The sequence below is a fragment of the Oncorhynchus keta genome, chromosome 25, assembly GCF_023373465.1.
Source record: "Oncorhynchus keta strain PuntledgeMale-10-30-2019 chromosome 25, Oket_V2, whole genome shotgun sequence".
NCBI classification, from domain to species: Eukaryota; Metazoa; Chordata; class Actinopteri; order Salmoniformes; family Salmonidae; genus Oncorhynchus; species Oncorhynchus keta.
Genome location: NC_068445.1, coordinates 49,127,555 through 49,144,653, shown reverse-complemented (window position 1 = coordinate 49,144,653; position 17,099 = coordinate 49,127,555). Strand labels below are relative to the sequence as shown.

The window sequence follows — 17,099 nt, the reverse complement described above, 5'->3', positions numbered from 1 at the left end:
AGAGGCAGTTTGGAACTCGGTAGGGAGTGTTGCAACCGAGGACGATTTTTACGTGTTATGCGCTTCAGCGTTCTGTGAGCTTGTGTGGTCTACCACTTCGCGGCTGAGCCGTTGTTGCTCCTAGACGTTTCCAATTCACAATAACAGCACTTACAGTTGACCCGGGGCAGAAATGTGACAAACTGACTTGTTGGAAAGGTGGCATTTGACACCAGTGTTACTACAACTCATAAACCCCCTCGGTGCTAAAGAACCTCAGATTCAGAGGTGGAAAAAACCCTGATAAAACTATTACAATACACAGACAGTCCACGAATTGTCCTTTATTGTAATACATGATGACTACGTTTGAATGAAAACACTGTATAAATGTCTAGTAAATGGCTATCGCATTACCTATCTGTTATAAAAGACAATCTAACAACTTGTTAAGCTGTATTACAAATAACCTAGTGTCTAAACGTTCCCCTGAATCTCCCTTTCCTTATTAGCCTACTGTAGTAGTTCTGAAATACATTTCAACCACTATACAGCCAGAATATTAGGCCTAACTAGCAGTAGCAGGCTACATGATCTGTGTCAGTGTGTCTTTCTCTGTTTTCTTACTATGCTGACCTCACCACAGTGTGTTCCTTATGAAATATAAAACACTTTTCAATTTAAATCATCCAACATGTGAAAAGCAAATATTGGGAGCATTGTTGTGCTGTCATCTTTTTCGGTTCTCTCTCTGCTTTATGAAGGTGTCCAAGGACATTAGATGAGGGTCGTGACCAGAGAAGTGTCCAGTAGTACATCATGAAACACCAGGAAGTATAGGACCCAATACATACTCAACCACACAGCTGCCAAAGTCCCGGATGAGTTCCCATGTCTCTGCCAAAGTCCCGGATGAGTTCCCATGCCTCTGCCAAAGTCCTGGATGAGTTCCCATGTCTCTGCCAAAGTCATGGATGAGTTCCCATGCCTCTGCCAAAGTCATGGATGAGTTCCCATGCCTCTGCCAAAGTTATGGATGAGTTCCCATGTCTCTGCCAAAGTCATGGATGAGTTCCCATGCCTCTGTCAAAGTCCTGGATGAGTTCCCATGTCTCTGACAAAGTTATGGATGAGTTCCCATGTCTCTGCCAAAGTCCTGGATGAGTTCTCATGCCTCTGCCAAAGTCATGGATGAGTTCCCATGCCTCTGTCAAAGTCCTGGATGAGTTCCCATGTGTCTGCCAAAGTCCTGGATGAGTTCCCACGTCTCTGTCAAAGTCCTGGATGAGTTCCCATGCCTATGTCAAAGTCATGGATGAGTTCCCATGTCTCTGCCAAAGTCCTGGATGAGTTCCCATGTCTCTGTCAAAGTCATGGATGAGTTCCCATGTCTCTGCCAAAGTTATGGATGAGTTCCCATGTCTCTGCCAAAGTCCTGGATGAGTTCCCATGTCTCTGCCAAAGTCCTGGATGAGTTCCCATGTCTCTGCCAAAGTCATGGATGAGTTCCCATGTCTCTGCCAAAGTCCTGGATGAGTTCCCATGTCTCTGTCAACCACACAGCTGCCAAAGTCCTGGATGAGTTCCGGCAACCCATCATTACTTTAAGACATGAAGGTCAGTCAATATGGAACATTTTAAGAACTTTGAAAGTTTCCTCGTATGTAGTCGCTAAAACCATCAAGCACTATGATGAAACTGGCTCTCATGAGGACCGCCACAGGAAAGGAAGACCCAGTTACCTCTGCTGCAGAGGATAAGTTTATTAGAGTTACCAGCCTCAGAAATTGCAGCCCAAATAAATACTTCATAGAGTTCGAGTAACAGTTACATATCAACATCAACTGAGACTGGGTGAGTCAGGCCTTTATGGTCGAATTGCTGCAAAGAAACCACTACTAAAGGACACAAATAATAAGAAGAGACTTGTTTGGGCCAAGAAACACAATCAATGGACATTAGACTGGTGGAAATTGGTCCTTTGTTCTGTTGAGTCAAAATTTTGGATGTTTGGTTCCAACCACTGTGTCTTTGTGAGACGCAGAGTAGGTGAACAAATGATCTCCGCATGTGTGGTTCCCCCTGTGAAGCATGGAGAAGGAGGTGTGATGGTGTGGGGGGTGCTTTGCTGATGACACAGTCCGTAATTTATTTAGAATTCAAGGCACACTTAACCAGCATGGCTACCACAGTATTCTGCAGCGATACCCCATCCCATCTGGTTTCGGCTTAGTGGGACTATCATTTGTTTTTCAACAGAACAATGAGCCAACACACCTCCAGGCTGTGTAAGGGCTATTTGACCAAGAAGGAGAGTGATGGAGAGCTGCATCAGATGACCTGGCCTCCACAATCACCCGACCTCAACCCAATTGAGATGGTTTGGGATGAGTTGGACCGCAGAGTGAAGGAAAAGCAGCCAACAAGTGCTCAGCATATGTGGGAACTCCTTCAAGATGGTTGGAAAAACCTTCCAGGTGAAGCTGGTTGAGAGAATGCCAAGAGTGTGCAAAGCTCTTGTCAAGGCAAAGGGTGGCTACTTTGAAGAATCTAAAATCTAAAATACATTTTTATTTAACACTTTTTTGGTCATTACATGATTCCATATGTATTATTTCATAGTTTTGATGTCGTCACTAATATTCTACAATGTAGAAAATAGTAAAAATAAAGAAACATTATTGAATGAGAAGGTGTGTCCAAACTTATCTTCTACATTATATAAGGAATCAGGTGCCATTTGGGAGACTGGTGGTGTAGATCTGCATGCTGCTGCTTGTGGCTTTAGGTTGGAACACTGTGACGGCTTTAGGTTGGAACACTGTGATGGCTTTAGGTTGGAACACTGTGATGGCTTTAGGTTGGAACACTGTGATGGCTTTAGGTTGGAACACTGTGATGGCTTTAGGTTGGAACACTGTGATGTCTTTAGGTTGGAACACTGTGATGGCTTTAGGTTGGAACACTGTGATGTCTTTAGGTTGGAACACTGTGATGGCTTTAGGTTGGAACACTGTGAAGGCTTTAGGTTGGAACACTGTGATGGCTTTAGGTTGGAACACTGTGATGGCTTTAGGTTGGAACACTGTGATGGCTTTAGGTTGGAACACTGTGATGGCTTTAGGTTGGAACACTGTGATGGCTTTAGGTTGGAACACTGTGATGGCTTTAGGTTGGAACACTGTGATGGCTTTAGGTTGGAACACTGTGATGGCTTTAGGTTGGAACACTGTAATGGCTTTAGGTTGGAACACTGTGATGGCTTTACATTGGAACACTGTGATGGCTTTACGTTGTAACATTGTGATGGCTTTACATTGTAACACTGTGATGGCTTTTCGTTGGAACACTGTGATGGCTTTACGTTGGAATACTGTGATGGCTTTACGTTGGAACACTGTGATGGCTTTACGTTGGAACACTGTGATGGCTTTACGTTGGAACACTGTGATGGCTTTAGGCTGTAACACTGTGATGGCTTTAGGCTGTAACACTGTGATGGCTTTACGTTGGAACACTGTGATGGCTTTAGGCTGTAACACTGTGATGGCTTTAGGCTGTAACACTGTGATGGCTTTAGGCTGTAACACTGTGATGGCGTTAGGCTGTAACACTGTGATGGCTTTACGTTGGAACACTGTGATGGCTTTAGGCTGTAACACTGTGATGGCTTTACGTTGGAACACTGTGATGGCTTTACGTTGGAACACTGTGATGGCTTTAGGCTGTAACACTGTGATGGCTTTAGGCTGTAACACTGTGATGGCTTTACGTTGGAACACTGTGATGGCTTTAGGCTGTAACACTGTGATGGCTTTAGGCTGTAACACTGTGATGGCTTTAGGCTGTAACACTGTGATGGCGTTAGGCTGTAACACTGTGATGGATTTACATTGAAACACTGTGATGGCTTTACGTTGGAACACTGTGATGGCTTTACGTTGGAACACTGTGATGGCTTTAGGCTGTAACACTGTGATGGCTTTAGGTTGGAACACTGTGATGGCTTTACGTTGGAACACTGTGATGGCTTTACGTTGGAACACTGTGATGGCTTTACGTTGGAACACTGTGATGGCTTTAGGCTGTAACACTGTGATGGCTTTACGTTGGAACACTGTGATGGCTTTAGGCTGTAACACTGTGATGGCTTTACGTTGGAACACTGTGATGGCTTTAGGCTGTAACACTGCCTCCATACTGTAGCTAATGCCTTAATGTCTTGGCTTGTATGAAGATAGGCCTATTTCACTTCCTGGTATGAAAATCGTCCTATTTCACTTCCTGGTATGAAAATAGGCATATTTCACTTCCTGGTATGAAAATAGGCCTATTTCACTTCCTGGTATGAAAATAGGCCTATTTCACTTCCTGGTATGAAAATAGGCCTATTTCACTTCCTGGTATGAAAATAGGCCTATTTCACTTCCTGGTATGAAAATAGGCCTATTTCACTTCCTGGTATGAAAATAGGCCTATTTCACTTCCTGGAACTAAGGCAGAGGGACAAGGAGGAACTATGACAGTCTACCAACCTGGGAGGGATAGGTAGATATGATGTACTGCTGTCAGACATAGTCTGTCTGGTGGTGTGGACATGTAAAACACAGTGGGATTCCCCTGCTAGAAGGAAATGCTAGCCTGAGTATTTAACCAACAAATCACTCAGGGAAGGCATCTTTAGTATCTCAGTATCTAAGAGCTAGGTACAATACATAATTACCAGAAAATTGTCAGGTCTTTAGTCTGTGTTTAAACAAAACAGCACAAGACTTGCAAACGTCCTTCCCACTGTGTGGTTGTGAGAGAGAGAGGGAAAAATTACAAGGTACAAAACACATCTTGTAATGAAATCTCTTTGACACTCACCAAGTTGAGTTTGAGTTCCATATTGAGGACTCCTCCACTGTCCAGGACAGGCATGAGGTTAATGGAGAACACAGCAGCCCTGTCCGGAGGAACAGAGATGTTCGGACCAAAGAAGATGTAGAAGTGGACAGAGAAGGTGTCCAGCTCATTCCTCAGGGTGGGCCGGATGGGCCAGCACCTGTTGGGGTCGGAGCTGGGAGCCATATGGGTTATACTGTCCTGTGGGGCGAGGAGGGAGCCAGCGGGGTCCGAAGAGGAGGAGTTCTGGGCGTGGCTGGGGAGGCCCGGGAGGCCGGCAGGGGTGGAGGGGAGCGTCTCAGAGAGAGAGAAGCCCATAGCACTGCCAAAGGACTGTGGCAGGTTGAGATTAGAGCTGGGGCCAGAAGAGGAGCTAGAGGGGGAACCCTTAGAGGCGCTGGATTTGGAGCAATCTGGAGAGGGAAAGAGAGACAGATAGAGAGAGAGAGAGGGAGAGAGAGGTAGAGAGAGGTAGAGAAACAGAGAGAGAGAGAAACAATGGAGTCATTTAGGAAGAATGGGGAGACAGACAGACAGACAGACAGACAGACAGACAGACAGACAGACAGACAGACAGACAGACAGGAAATGTGTCATGTCATGGCAATACCAGTGTGAAACAGGCCTCTCCTCTCTTCTCCTCTCTTCCCCTCTCTTCTCCTCTCTTCTCCTCTCTTCTCCTCTCTTCTCCTCTCTTCTCCTCTCTTCCCTTCTCTTCTCCTCTCTTCTCCTCTCTTCTCCTCTCTTCTCCTCTCTTCCCCTCTCTTCTCCTCTCTTCCCCTCTCCTCTCTTCTCCTCTCCTCTCTTCTCCTCTCCTCTCCTCTCCTCTCCTCTCCTCTCCTCTCCTCTCCTCTCCTCTCCTCTCTTCCTTTCTCCTCTCTCCTCCTTGCCTCTCTTGTCTCCTCTCCTCCTCCTCTCCTCTCAAGAGCCTCTCCTCTCTGCTCAGGCCTAGTTTGCTCATGTGCCTGTTAGGTTGCCTGGCAGTATTATCTGTAGAGAAGTGTCTGAGTCAGTCTGAAGTGCTCTCATGGGCGGCAGCAGCCTGTCGACACCACACACACACACACACACACACACACACACACACACACACACACACACACACACACACACACACACACACACACACACACACACACACACACACACACACACACACACACACACACACACACACACACACTCAGAGGGTTAGAGAAACAAACAAAAGGTGGATCATTGTCAAGAGGCTTCTATTTCCTCTCATCTCCACATCAACCAGTCCGATCATCTGATCGTCTGGAAGCAGAAAAACATAACAGGTCCTGTGTGTTGAAATGATCAAATGAAGTGGAACTATACACCTTTCAGCAGCAACGTTATAATGGGTGTTGTTAAACAGACGTTTTAATGGGTGACTGTAGTTAAACAGACGTTTTAATGGGTGACTGTGGTTAAACAGACGTTTTAATGGGTGACTGTTGTTAAACAGACGTTTTAATGGGTGACTGTTGTTAAACAGACGTTTTAATGGGTGACTGTTGTTAAACAGACGTTTTAATGGGTGACTGTGGTTAAACAGACGTTTTAATGGGTGACTGTTGTTAAACAGACGTTTTAATGGGTGACTGTTGTTAAACAGACGTTTTAATGGGTGACTGTTGTTAAACAGACGTTTTAATGGGTGACTGTTGTTAAACAGACGTTTTAATGGGTGACTGTTGTTAAACAGACGTTTTAATGGGTGACTGTTGTTAAACAGACGTTTTAATGGGTGACTGTGGTTAAACAGACGTTTTAATGGGTGACTGTGGTTAAACAGACGTTTTAATGGGTGACTGTGGTTAAACAGACGTTTTAATGGGTGACTGTTGTTAAACAGACGTTTTAATGGGTGACTGTAGTTAAACAGACGTTTTAATGGGTGACTGTAGTTAAACAGACGTTTTAATGGGTGACTGTAGTTAAACAGACGTTTTAATGGGTGACTGTTGTTAAACAGACGTTTTAATGGGTGACTGTAGTTAAACAGACGTTTTAATGGGTGACTGTTGTTAAACAGACGTTTTAATGGGTGACTGTTGTTAAACTGTTGTTAAACAGACGTTTTAATGGGTGACTGTTGTTAAACAGACGTTTTAATGGGTGACTGTTGTTAAACAGACGTTTTAATGGGTGACTGTTGTTAAACAGACGTTTTAATGGGTGACTGTTGTTAAACAGACGTTTTAATGGGTGACTGTTGTTAAACAGACGTTTTAATGGGTGACTGTTGTTAAACAGACGTTTTAATGGGTGACTGTGGTTAAACAGACGTTTTAATGGGTGACTGTGGTTAAACAGACGTTATTAATGGGTGACTGTGGTTAAACAGACGTTATTAATGGGTGACTGTTGTTAAACAGACGTTTTAATGGGTGACTGTAGTTAAACAGACGTTTTAATGGGTGACTGTGGTTAAACAGACGTTTTAATGGGTGACTGTTGTTAAACAGACGTTTTAATGGGTGACTGTAGTTAAACAGACGTTTTAATGGGTGACTGTTGTTAAACAGACGTTTTAATGGGTGACTGTTGTTAAACAGACGTTTTAATGGGTGACTGTTGTTAAACAGACGTTTTAATGGGTGACTGTTGTTAAACAGACGTTTTAATGGGTGACTGTTGTTAAACAGACGTTTTAATGGGTGACTGTTGTTAAACAGACGTTTTAATGGGTGACTGTAGTTAAACAGACGTTATTAATGGGTGACTGTTGTTAAACAGACGTTTTAATGGGTGACTGTTGTTAAACAGACGTTTTAATGGGTGACTGTGGTTAAACAGACGCTTTAATGGGTGACTGTGGTTAAACAGACGTTTTAATGGGTGACTGTTGTTAAACAGACGTTATAATGGGTGACTGTAGTTAAACAGACGTTTTAATGGGTGACTGTGGTTAAACAGACGTTTTAATGGGTGACTGTTGTTAAACAGACGTTTTAATGGGTGACTGTGGTTAAACAGACGTTTTAATGGGTGACTGTGGTTAAACAGACGTTTTAATGGGTGACTGTTGTTAAACAGACGTTTTAATGGGTGACTGTTGTTAAACAGACGTTTTAATGGGTGACTGTTGTTAAACAGACGTTTTAATGGGTGACTGTTGTTAAACAGACGTTTTAATGGGTGACTGTTGTTAAACAGACGTTTTAATGGGTGACTGTGGTTAAACAGACGTTTTAATGGGTGACTGTGGTTAAACAGACGTTTTAATGGGTGACTGTTGTTAAACAGACGTTTTAATGGGTGACTGTGGTTAAACAGACGTTTTAATGGGTGACTGTTGTTAAACAGACGTTTTAATGGGTGACTGTTGTTAAACAGACGTTTTAATGGGTGACTGTTGTTAAACAGACGTTTTAATGGGTGACTGTGGTTAAACAGACGTTTTTACTGTTGTTGGGTGACTGTTGTTAAACAGACGTTTTAATGGGTGACTGTTGTTAAACAGACGTTTTAATCAAATGACTGTTGTTAAATCAAATCAATGGGTGACAGTTAAACAAACGTTTTAATGGGTGACTGTGGTTAAACAGACGTTTTAATGGGTGACTGTGGTTAAACAGACGTTGTAATGGGTGACTGTGGTTAAACAAACGTTTTAATGGGTGACTGTTGTTAAACAGACGTTTTAATGGGTGACTGTAGTTAAACAGACGTTTTAATGGGTGACTGTTGTTAAACAGACGTTTTAATGGGTGACTGTTGTTAAACAGACGTTTTAATGGGTGACTGTTGTTAAACAGACGTTTTAATGGGTGACTGTTGTTAAACAGACGTTTTAATGGGTGACTGTTGTTAAACAGACGTTTTAATGGGTGACTGTGGTTAAACAGACGTTTTAATGGGTGACTGTTGTTAAACAGACGTTTTAATGGGTGACTGTTGTTAAACAGACGTTTTAATGGGTGACTGTTGTTAAACAGACGTTTTAATGGGTGACTGTGGTTAAACAGACGTTTTAATGGGTGACTGTTGTTAAACAGACGTTTTAATGGGTGACTGTTGTTAAACAGACGTTTTAATGGGTGACTGTGGTTAAACAGACGTTTTAATGGGTGACTGTTGTTAAACAGACGTTTTAATGGGTGACTGTTGTTAAACAGACGTTTTAATGGGTGACTGTTGTTAAACAGACGTTTTAATGGGTGACTGTGGTTAAACAGACGTTTTAATGGGTGACTGTTAAACAGACGTTATAAACAGACGTTTTAATGGGTGACTGTTGTTAAACAGACGTTTTAATGGGTGACTGTTGTTAAACAGACGTTTTAATGGGTGACTGTGGTTAAACAGACGTTTTAATGGGTGACTGTTGTTAAACAGACGTTTTAATGGGTGACTGTTGTTAAACAGACGTTTTAATGGGTGACTGTTGTTAAACAGACGTTTTAATGGGTGACTGTGGTTAAACAGACGTTTTAATGGGTGACTGTTGTTAAACAGACGTTTTAATGGGTGACTGTTGTTAAACAGACGTTTTAATGGGTGACTGTTGTTAAACAGACGTTTTAATGGGTGACTGTGGTTAAACAGACGTTTTAATGGGTGACTGTTGTTAAACAGACGTTATAATGGGTGACTGTAGTTAAACAGACGTTTTAATGGGTGACTGTGGTTAAACAGACGTTTTAATGGGTGACTGTTGTTAAACAGACGTTTTAATGGGTGACTGTGGTTAAACAGACGTTTTAATGGGTGACTGTGGTTAAACAGACGTTTTAATGGGTGACTGTGGTTAAACAGACGTTTTAATGGGTGACTGTTGTTAAACAGACGTTTTTTAATGGGTGACTGTTGTTAAACAGACGTTTTTAATGGGTGACTGTGGTTAAACAGACGTTTTAATGGGTGACTGTGGTTAAACAGACGTTTTAATGGGTGACTGTGGTTAAACAGACGTTTTAATGGGTGACTGTGGTTAAACAGACGTTTTAATGGGTGACTGTTGTTAAACAGACGTTTTAATGGGTGACTGTGGTTAAACAGACGTTGTAATGGGTGACTGTTGTTAAACAGACGTTTTAATGGGTGACTGTTGTTAAACAGACGTTAGACGTTTTAATGGGTGACTGTGGTTAAACAGACGTTTTAATGGGTGACTGTTGTTAAACAGACGTTTTAATGGGTGACTGTTGTTAAACAGACGTTTTAATGGGTGACTGTTGTTAAACAGACGTTTTAATGGGTGACTGTTGTTAAACAGACGTTATTAATGGGTGACTGTGGTTAAACAGACGTTTTAATGGGTGACTGTTGTTAAACAGACGTTTTAATGGGTGACTGTTGTTAAACAGACGTTTTAATGGGTGACTGTTGTTAAACAGACGTTATAATGGGTGACTGTTGTTAAACAGACGTTTTAATGGGTGACTGTTGTTAAACAGACGTTTTAATGGGTGACTGTTGTTAAACAGACGTTTTAATGGGTGACTGTTGTTAAACAGACGTTTTAATGGGTGACTGTAGTTAAACAGACGTTTTAATGGGTGACTGTTGTTAAACAGACGTTTTAATGGGTGACTGTTGTTAAACAGACGTTTTAATGGGTAATGGGTGACTGTTGTTAAACAGACGTTTTAATGGGTGACTGTTGTTAAACAGACGTTTTAATGGGTGACTGTAGTTAAACAGACGTTTTTTAATGGGTGACTGTGGTTAAACAGACGTTTTAATGGGTGACTGTAGTTAAACAGACGTTTTAATGGGTGACTGTGGTTAAACAGACGTTTTAATGGGTGACTGTGGTTAAACAGACGTTTTAATGGGTGACTGACTGTCTGCGTTCACGTATACTATTTGCTATATAAGCCTGATTCTCTGTAAAACTGTCTCGTATGAGAGCAGAGTGAATCAGAGACGGTACTAGAGAGAGTACTGAAGATAAACACTGTGTGTGTCCATGAGAACAAAGGCAATTTTTTACACCAAGGGATGATATTTAGAGTTACAATTCGAGTGTGTGGACATGTTGAACTATACTCGTGGGGACCACAGGAAATCAAATCAAATCAAATAAAATGGTATTGGTCGTATACGCAGACGTTACTGCCGGTGTAGCGAAGTGGTGCAGTATTATCTAACAATTCACAACAATACAGTACACACATCTAAAGTAAAATAATAGATTGAAGAAATATAGAAATATTACGGTGAGCAAAATATACACTACATGATCAAAAGTATGTGGACACGTGCTAAACGAACATCTCATTCTAAAATCATGGGCATTAATACGGAGTTGGTGTCCACCCTTATCTGCTATAACAACCTCCACTCTTCTGGGAAGGCTTTCCATTAGATGTTGGAACATTGCTGCTATAACAGCCTCCACTCTTCTGGGAAGGCTTTGTACTAGATGTTGGAACATTGCTGCTATAAAAGCCTCCACTCTTCTGGGTAGGCTTTCCATTAGATGTTGGAACATTGCTGCGGGGACTTGCTTCCATTCAGCCACAAGAACATTAGTGAGTTCGGACACTGATGTTGGGTTATTAGGCTCGCAGTCGGCAGTCCAATTCATCCCTGAGTGTTCGATGGGGTTGAGGTCAGGGCTCTGTGAGCTGTTGTTGCTGCTAGACATTTCCACTTCACAATAACAGCACTTACAGTTGACCGGCTCCAGCAGACATTTGACGAACTGACTTGTTAGAAAGGTGGTGCCACGTTGAAAGTCACTGAGCTCTTCAGTGAGGCCATTCTACTGACAATGTTTGTCTATGGAGATTGCATGGCTGTGTGCTCAATTTTACACCTGTCAGCAACGGGAAATAGCCGAATCCACTAATTTGAAAGGGTGTCCACATACTTTTCTACAAACAATGCATTCAGAAAGTATACAGATCCCTTCATTTCTCCACATTTTGACAAATACAAATAAGTTCAACAATAATTCATTTTATAAGATAGTTAGTTTTATAAGATAGAGTTGGGTTTACAAGATAGAGTAAGAGTTTGTTTTAAGATAGTTAGAGTTTGTTTTATAAGATAGAGTTAGAGTTAGTTTTATAAGATAGAGTTAGTTTTATAAGATAGAGTTAGTCTTATAAGTTAGAGTTAGTTTTATAAGATAGAGTTAGTTTTATAAGTTAGAGTTAGTTTTATAAGTTAGAGTTCGTTTTATAAGTTAGAATTAGTTTTATAAGATACAGTTAGTTTTATAAGATACAGTTAGTTTTATGAGATACAGTTAGTTTTATAAGATAGAGTTAGTTTTATAAATTAGAGTTAGTTTTACAAGTTAGAGTTAGAGTTCGTTTTATAAAACAGAGGTAGAGAAACAATATGTTCAGTACAATCATCCCACACAATCATCCCACACATTTCTTACCATAAAAGTGTGCCAAAGTGCATAATAACTGATGAATCTACTGAATGCTCAACACCCGGTGAATATGTCTGGTGTCTGTAAACGTTGGCATCAAAGTGTAATTCAATTGTTGCCAGCAGCACAGTTAGTCACCAACGCTCTGGATAACATGATAACAGCCTAACCAGCTCTGATAGGGGGAGTAAAATGGTCAGAGTGAGAGGTTCTCTCATTATGTGTCTGGAAGTAGCTAGCCAACGTTAGCCAGTTAGCTTGAGTGCTTAAACTGTTGTTGTGAGGTCAGAGCTTTCGGATCAACCCTAATTATTGGCCAGAGCGTCCAGTGTGCGCTCTGATCGCGAAACCACAGAGAGGGCGAGTAATGTTCAGTGAGCTGTTTTCTCTCTCTTAGATGTCTGGAAGAAGCTGACAAGTTAGTACAGACTGGTAGGATCAACCCTTAAAGAGAAGGGTGGGGATAAGGCTTAAGAGGGTGTGAACAATGCTGAATGAGTGTAGACATAGAAGGGCTCACCAAAACATTCAAAGACGGTTTTCTAAAAAGTGAGTTTACAAGTTGATCAACTTTCAAAGAATTACTTTCCCATTGTTTCCTCAAATGCAGTGTGTGATATATATATATATATATATATATATATATATATATACATATATACCATTTTCAACCTCTGAGTCTTTACTTTTATCCAATGTAAAAAAAAAATGAAATTCAAATGTTGCCACAAATAAGACCGAATCCAGGGTGTGAGTAACATATGTATAGAGGGAAGGGGACAGGGATATTGGAGTGATGGAGGTAGATATGTATAGGGGGAAGGTGACAGGGATACTGGAGTGATGGAGGTAGATATGTATAGGGGTAAGGTGACAGGGATACTGGAGTGATGGAGGTAGATATGTATAGGGGGAAGGTGACAGGGATACCGGAGTGATGGAGGTAGATATGTATAGGGGTAAGGAGACAGGGATACTGGAGTGATGGAGGTAGATATGTATAGAGGGAAGGTGACAGGGATACTGAGCACGAGGACAAGTACATTAGAGTGTCTAGTTGGAGAAACAGACACCTCACAAGTCCTCAACTGGCAGCTTCATTAAATAGTACCCACAAAACAGCAGTCTCAACGTCAAGAGTGAAGAGGCGACTCCGGGATGCTGGCCTTCTAGGCAGAGTTGCAAAGAAAAAGCCATATCTCAGACTGGCCAATAAAAATAAAAGATTAAGATGGGCAAATGTGTAACGGTCGTCGTTGCATGAAGGATCGGACCAAAGCGCAGCGTGGTAAGTGTTCATGATTTTATTGGATCAACAAACACTCTGAACAAAATAAACCAAGAGTGAAAACCGAAACAGTCCTGTCAGGTGCAGAAACACTAAACAGAAAACCACAACCCACAAAACACAGGAGGGAAAACGCTACCTAAGTATGTTTCCCAATCAGAGACAACGACAGTCAGCTGTCCCTGATTGAGAACCATACCAAGCCAAGACATAGAAATACAAAACATAGAAAAAGGAAGATAGAATGCCCACCCCAAATCACACCCTGACCAAACCAAAATAGAGACATAAAAAGCTCTCTAAGGTCAGGACGTGACAAAAAGAACACACTGGGCAGAGGAACTCTCCCTCAACTCTCTCATCCCGCGTCTTCTTCACAACTGTACGTGTGTGTTTGGACCATTTTAAGTCTTTTGTGATTTGGACACCAAGGAACTTGAAGCTGTGTACCCGATCCACTGGGCCCCATCGATGTGTTTCCTGTAGTCCACGATCAGCTCCTTGGTCTTGCTGACGGTGAGGGAGAGGTTGTTGCTCCACCAAGTCACTGACTGTAGGCTGACTCGTCGTCGTCTGTAATCAGGCCTACCACCGTCGTGTCGTCGGTGAACTTGAAAATGGTGTTGGAGTCGTACGTGGCCACACAGTTGTGGATGAACAGGGAGAGGACAAAGCACACACCCCTGTGGGGCCCCTATGTTAAGAGTCAGAGTGGCAGATGTAATGTAGCCTACCCTCACCGCCTGGGGGTGGCCCGTCAGGATGTCCAGGATCCAGTTGCAGAGCGAGGTGTTCAGAGTCCTAAGCTTGGTGACGAGCTTGAAGGGGACAATGGTGTTGAACGCTGAGCTGTAGTCAATGAACAGTATCCTCACATAGGTATTCCTCTTATCTAGGTGGATGAGGGCAGTGTGGAGAGCAATTTAGATTGCATAGTCCATGAATCTGTTATGGTGGTGTGCAAATTGGAGTGGGTCTAGGGTGTCTGGGATGATAGTGTTAATGTGTGCCATATCCAGCCTCTCAAAGCACTTCATGATGACAGAAGTGAGTGCTACAGGGTGGTACAGGGTGGTACAGGGTGGTACAGGCTGGTACAGGGTGGTACAGGGTGCTACAGGGTGGTAGTCATTGTGGCATGAAGCCTTAGAATTCTTAGGAACAGGGATGATGGTGGTCATTTTAAGATGTGGGGATCACAGACTGGGACAAGGAGAGGTTGTAAATAACAGTGAATATCCCTGCCAGCTGTTCTGCGCGTGCTCTGAGAATGCACCCTGGAATCACGTCGGGACCCGCAGCCTTTCAGGTGTTGCCCTGAGATCACCTAATCCACTGGGTCGGTGAAGGCCCTCACACCCGGCTCGATATTGTTGTTGTCAAAGAGTTGGTCTGGTAGAGAGGCATCGTTGGGCTGATCACGGTCTTCCTTTGTAATGCGTAATGGACTGAGCCCCCGCCACACGCGGCTGGCGCTGGAAGCCTGCGTAATATGATTCCACCTTATTCCTATATTGCACTTTTGCCCGTTTGACGACTCTGTGGAGGTCATAGCAGGCCTTCCTGTACTTCTTCCTGTCTTCGGCCATAGCAACAGGGCTGGCTGTCTTCGTACATAGCAAGAGGGCTGGTCGTCTTCGGCCATAGCATCAGGGCTGGCTGTCTTCAGCCATAGCAACAGGGCTGGCTGTCTTCGGCCGTAGCATCAGGGCTCGCTGTCTTCTGCGATAGCAACAGGGCTGGCTGTCTTCGGCCACAGCAAGAGGGCTGGTCGTCTTCAGCCGTAGCATCAGGGCTGGTGGTCTTCGGCCATAGCAACAGGGCTGGCTGTCTTCGGCCACAGCAACAGGGCTGGCTGTCTTCGGCCACAGCAAGAGGGCTGGTCGTCTTCAGCAATAGCATCAGGGCTCGCTGTCTTCTGCGATAGCAACAGGGCTGGCTGTCTTCGGCCACAGCAAGAGGGCTGGCGGTCTTCAGCCGTAGCATCAGGGTTATCTATGATAGTTCTGTGTGTGGTAGCCCTGTTCTTTAGCTTAGCACCAACCTCAGTGTTAATCCAGGGCTTTTGATTGGGGAAGCACCCTGAGGACAATGTCACTGTGAGGACAACGTCACAAATGCATTTTCTAATGAAGCCGGTGACAGAGGTGATTAGCTCATCAATGTTATCGGTGGAGTCCTGAAACATATTCCAATCAGCGCTAGCAAAGCAGTCCTGCAGCATCCCTCTGAAACTGGTGACCAATTCTCAAAAGAGCAAATCGCGGGTAATTCTGCTTGTAAACAGGAAGCAAGAGTACGGCATCATGATCTGATTTGCCAAATGGGGGATGAGGGAGGGCCTTGTATGCGGGCGTGTGGGTAGAATAGCAGTGGTGTAGGACTTTATCGCCCCTAGTGGAAGTTGGACATCACAAGACTTAGTGCCACCGAATTTAAATCGCCGGCAACCAGAAAGGCAGCCTCTGGGTGTAAGCACCCGCTTGTTATTTTTCTTGTCCTGAGGTGGAATGTATACAACAGTCACTATAACAGCTGAAAACTCCCTCGGGAGGTAGAAGGGTTGGCATTTGACCATCAGGTTTTCCAAGACGGGTGAACAGTGGCTTGGTAGAGCATGGCGCCTGTAACGCCAGGGTAGTGGGTTCGATTCCCGGGACCACCCATACGTAGAATGTATGCACACATGACTGTAAGTCGCTTTGGATAAAAGCGTCTGCTAAATGGCATATATTATTATTATATTATTATTATATTATTATTATATTATATTATTATTATATTATTATTATATTATTATTATAACAGTGTCTTGACACCACATTGAAATTGGCCACACCAGTTGGAGTTGATTAACATGCAAACCCCTCCCCCCTCGATTTCCCCCGACTCAACCACCCTGTCCGCCCGGTGAATGGAGAATCCATCAAGTTGGATAGCTGTGGGGGGTATCTTGTCTGTCTTGTTTTTGAAAAGCAAAGAATATTGCCGTTTTGAGAGTCCCGTAAATCTGCAATCAGAGGTCCTCCATTTTATTATCTAGTGACTGTACATTAGCCAGTAGAATGGGGGGAAGAGGGGGCCGGTTGTCCTTTCAACCTTAATCTCACCAGGATCCCACCCTCTCTTACCTCTGTAACGCCGGAGTTCTCTCTTGGGTATCTGAAAATTGCGTTGGAATTACAGAGAGCCCAGGGCAGATGAGTCGAAGTCCAAGTAGAAGCCGGAATTGTGGTAAGTATAATGTTCAAGAGTTGTTGTCGGTTGTCAGAAATAATAGAGGATGTATGACATGAAAACAGAGTAAAAATAACAACAAAATCATCACAAAATAGTCAAGTTGGGTCGGAGCAAAACAGCGGCCATTCAGTACAGCGCCATCTTACACGAGAGAGAGAGAGAGAGAGAGAGAGAGAGAGAGAGAGAGAGAGAGAGAGAGAGAGAGAGAGAGAGAGAGAGAGAGAGAGAGAGAGAGAGAGAGAGAGAGAGAGAGAGAGAGAGACAGAGACAGAGACAGAGACAGAGACAGAGACTCCTACAACCATTCTTCCACAGATTTGTTAAAGACACTACTCTCCTCCATTGATCTCATCCGGAGGA

The 17,099-nt window shown here is 43.2% G+C and overlaps 1 protein-coding gene across 1 annotated transcript in view; it reads right to left on the bottom strand.

Annotated features, from left to right (window-relative positions):
* tmem8b (transmembrane protein 8B) overlaps nucleotides 1-17,099 on the bottom strand; it is a 323,154-nt gene that overhangs the window by 84,041 nt on the left and 222,014 nt on the right. Inside the window, exon 6 of the mRNA XM_052479892.1 lies at nucleotides 4,849-5,279. Coding sequence (XP_052335852.1) covers nucleotides 4,849-5,279 — 431 coding nt within the window. The remainder of the gene's footprint in view (nucleotides 1-4,848; nucleotides 5,280-17,099) is intronic.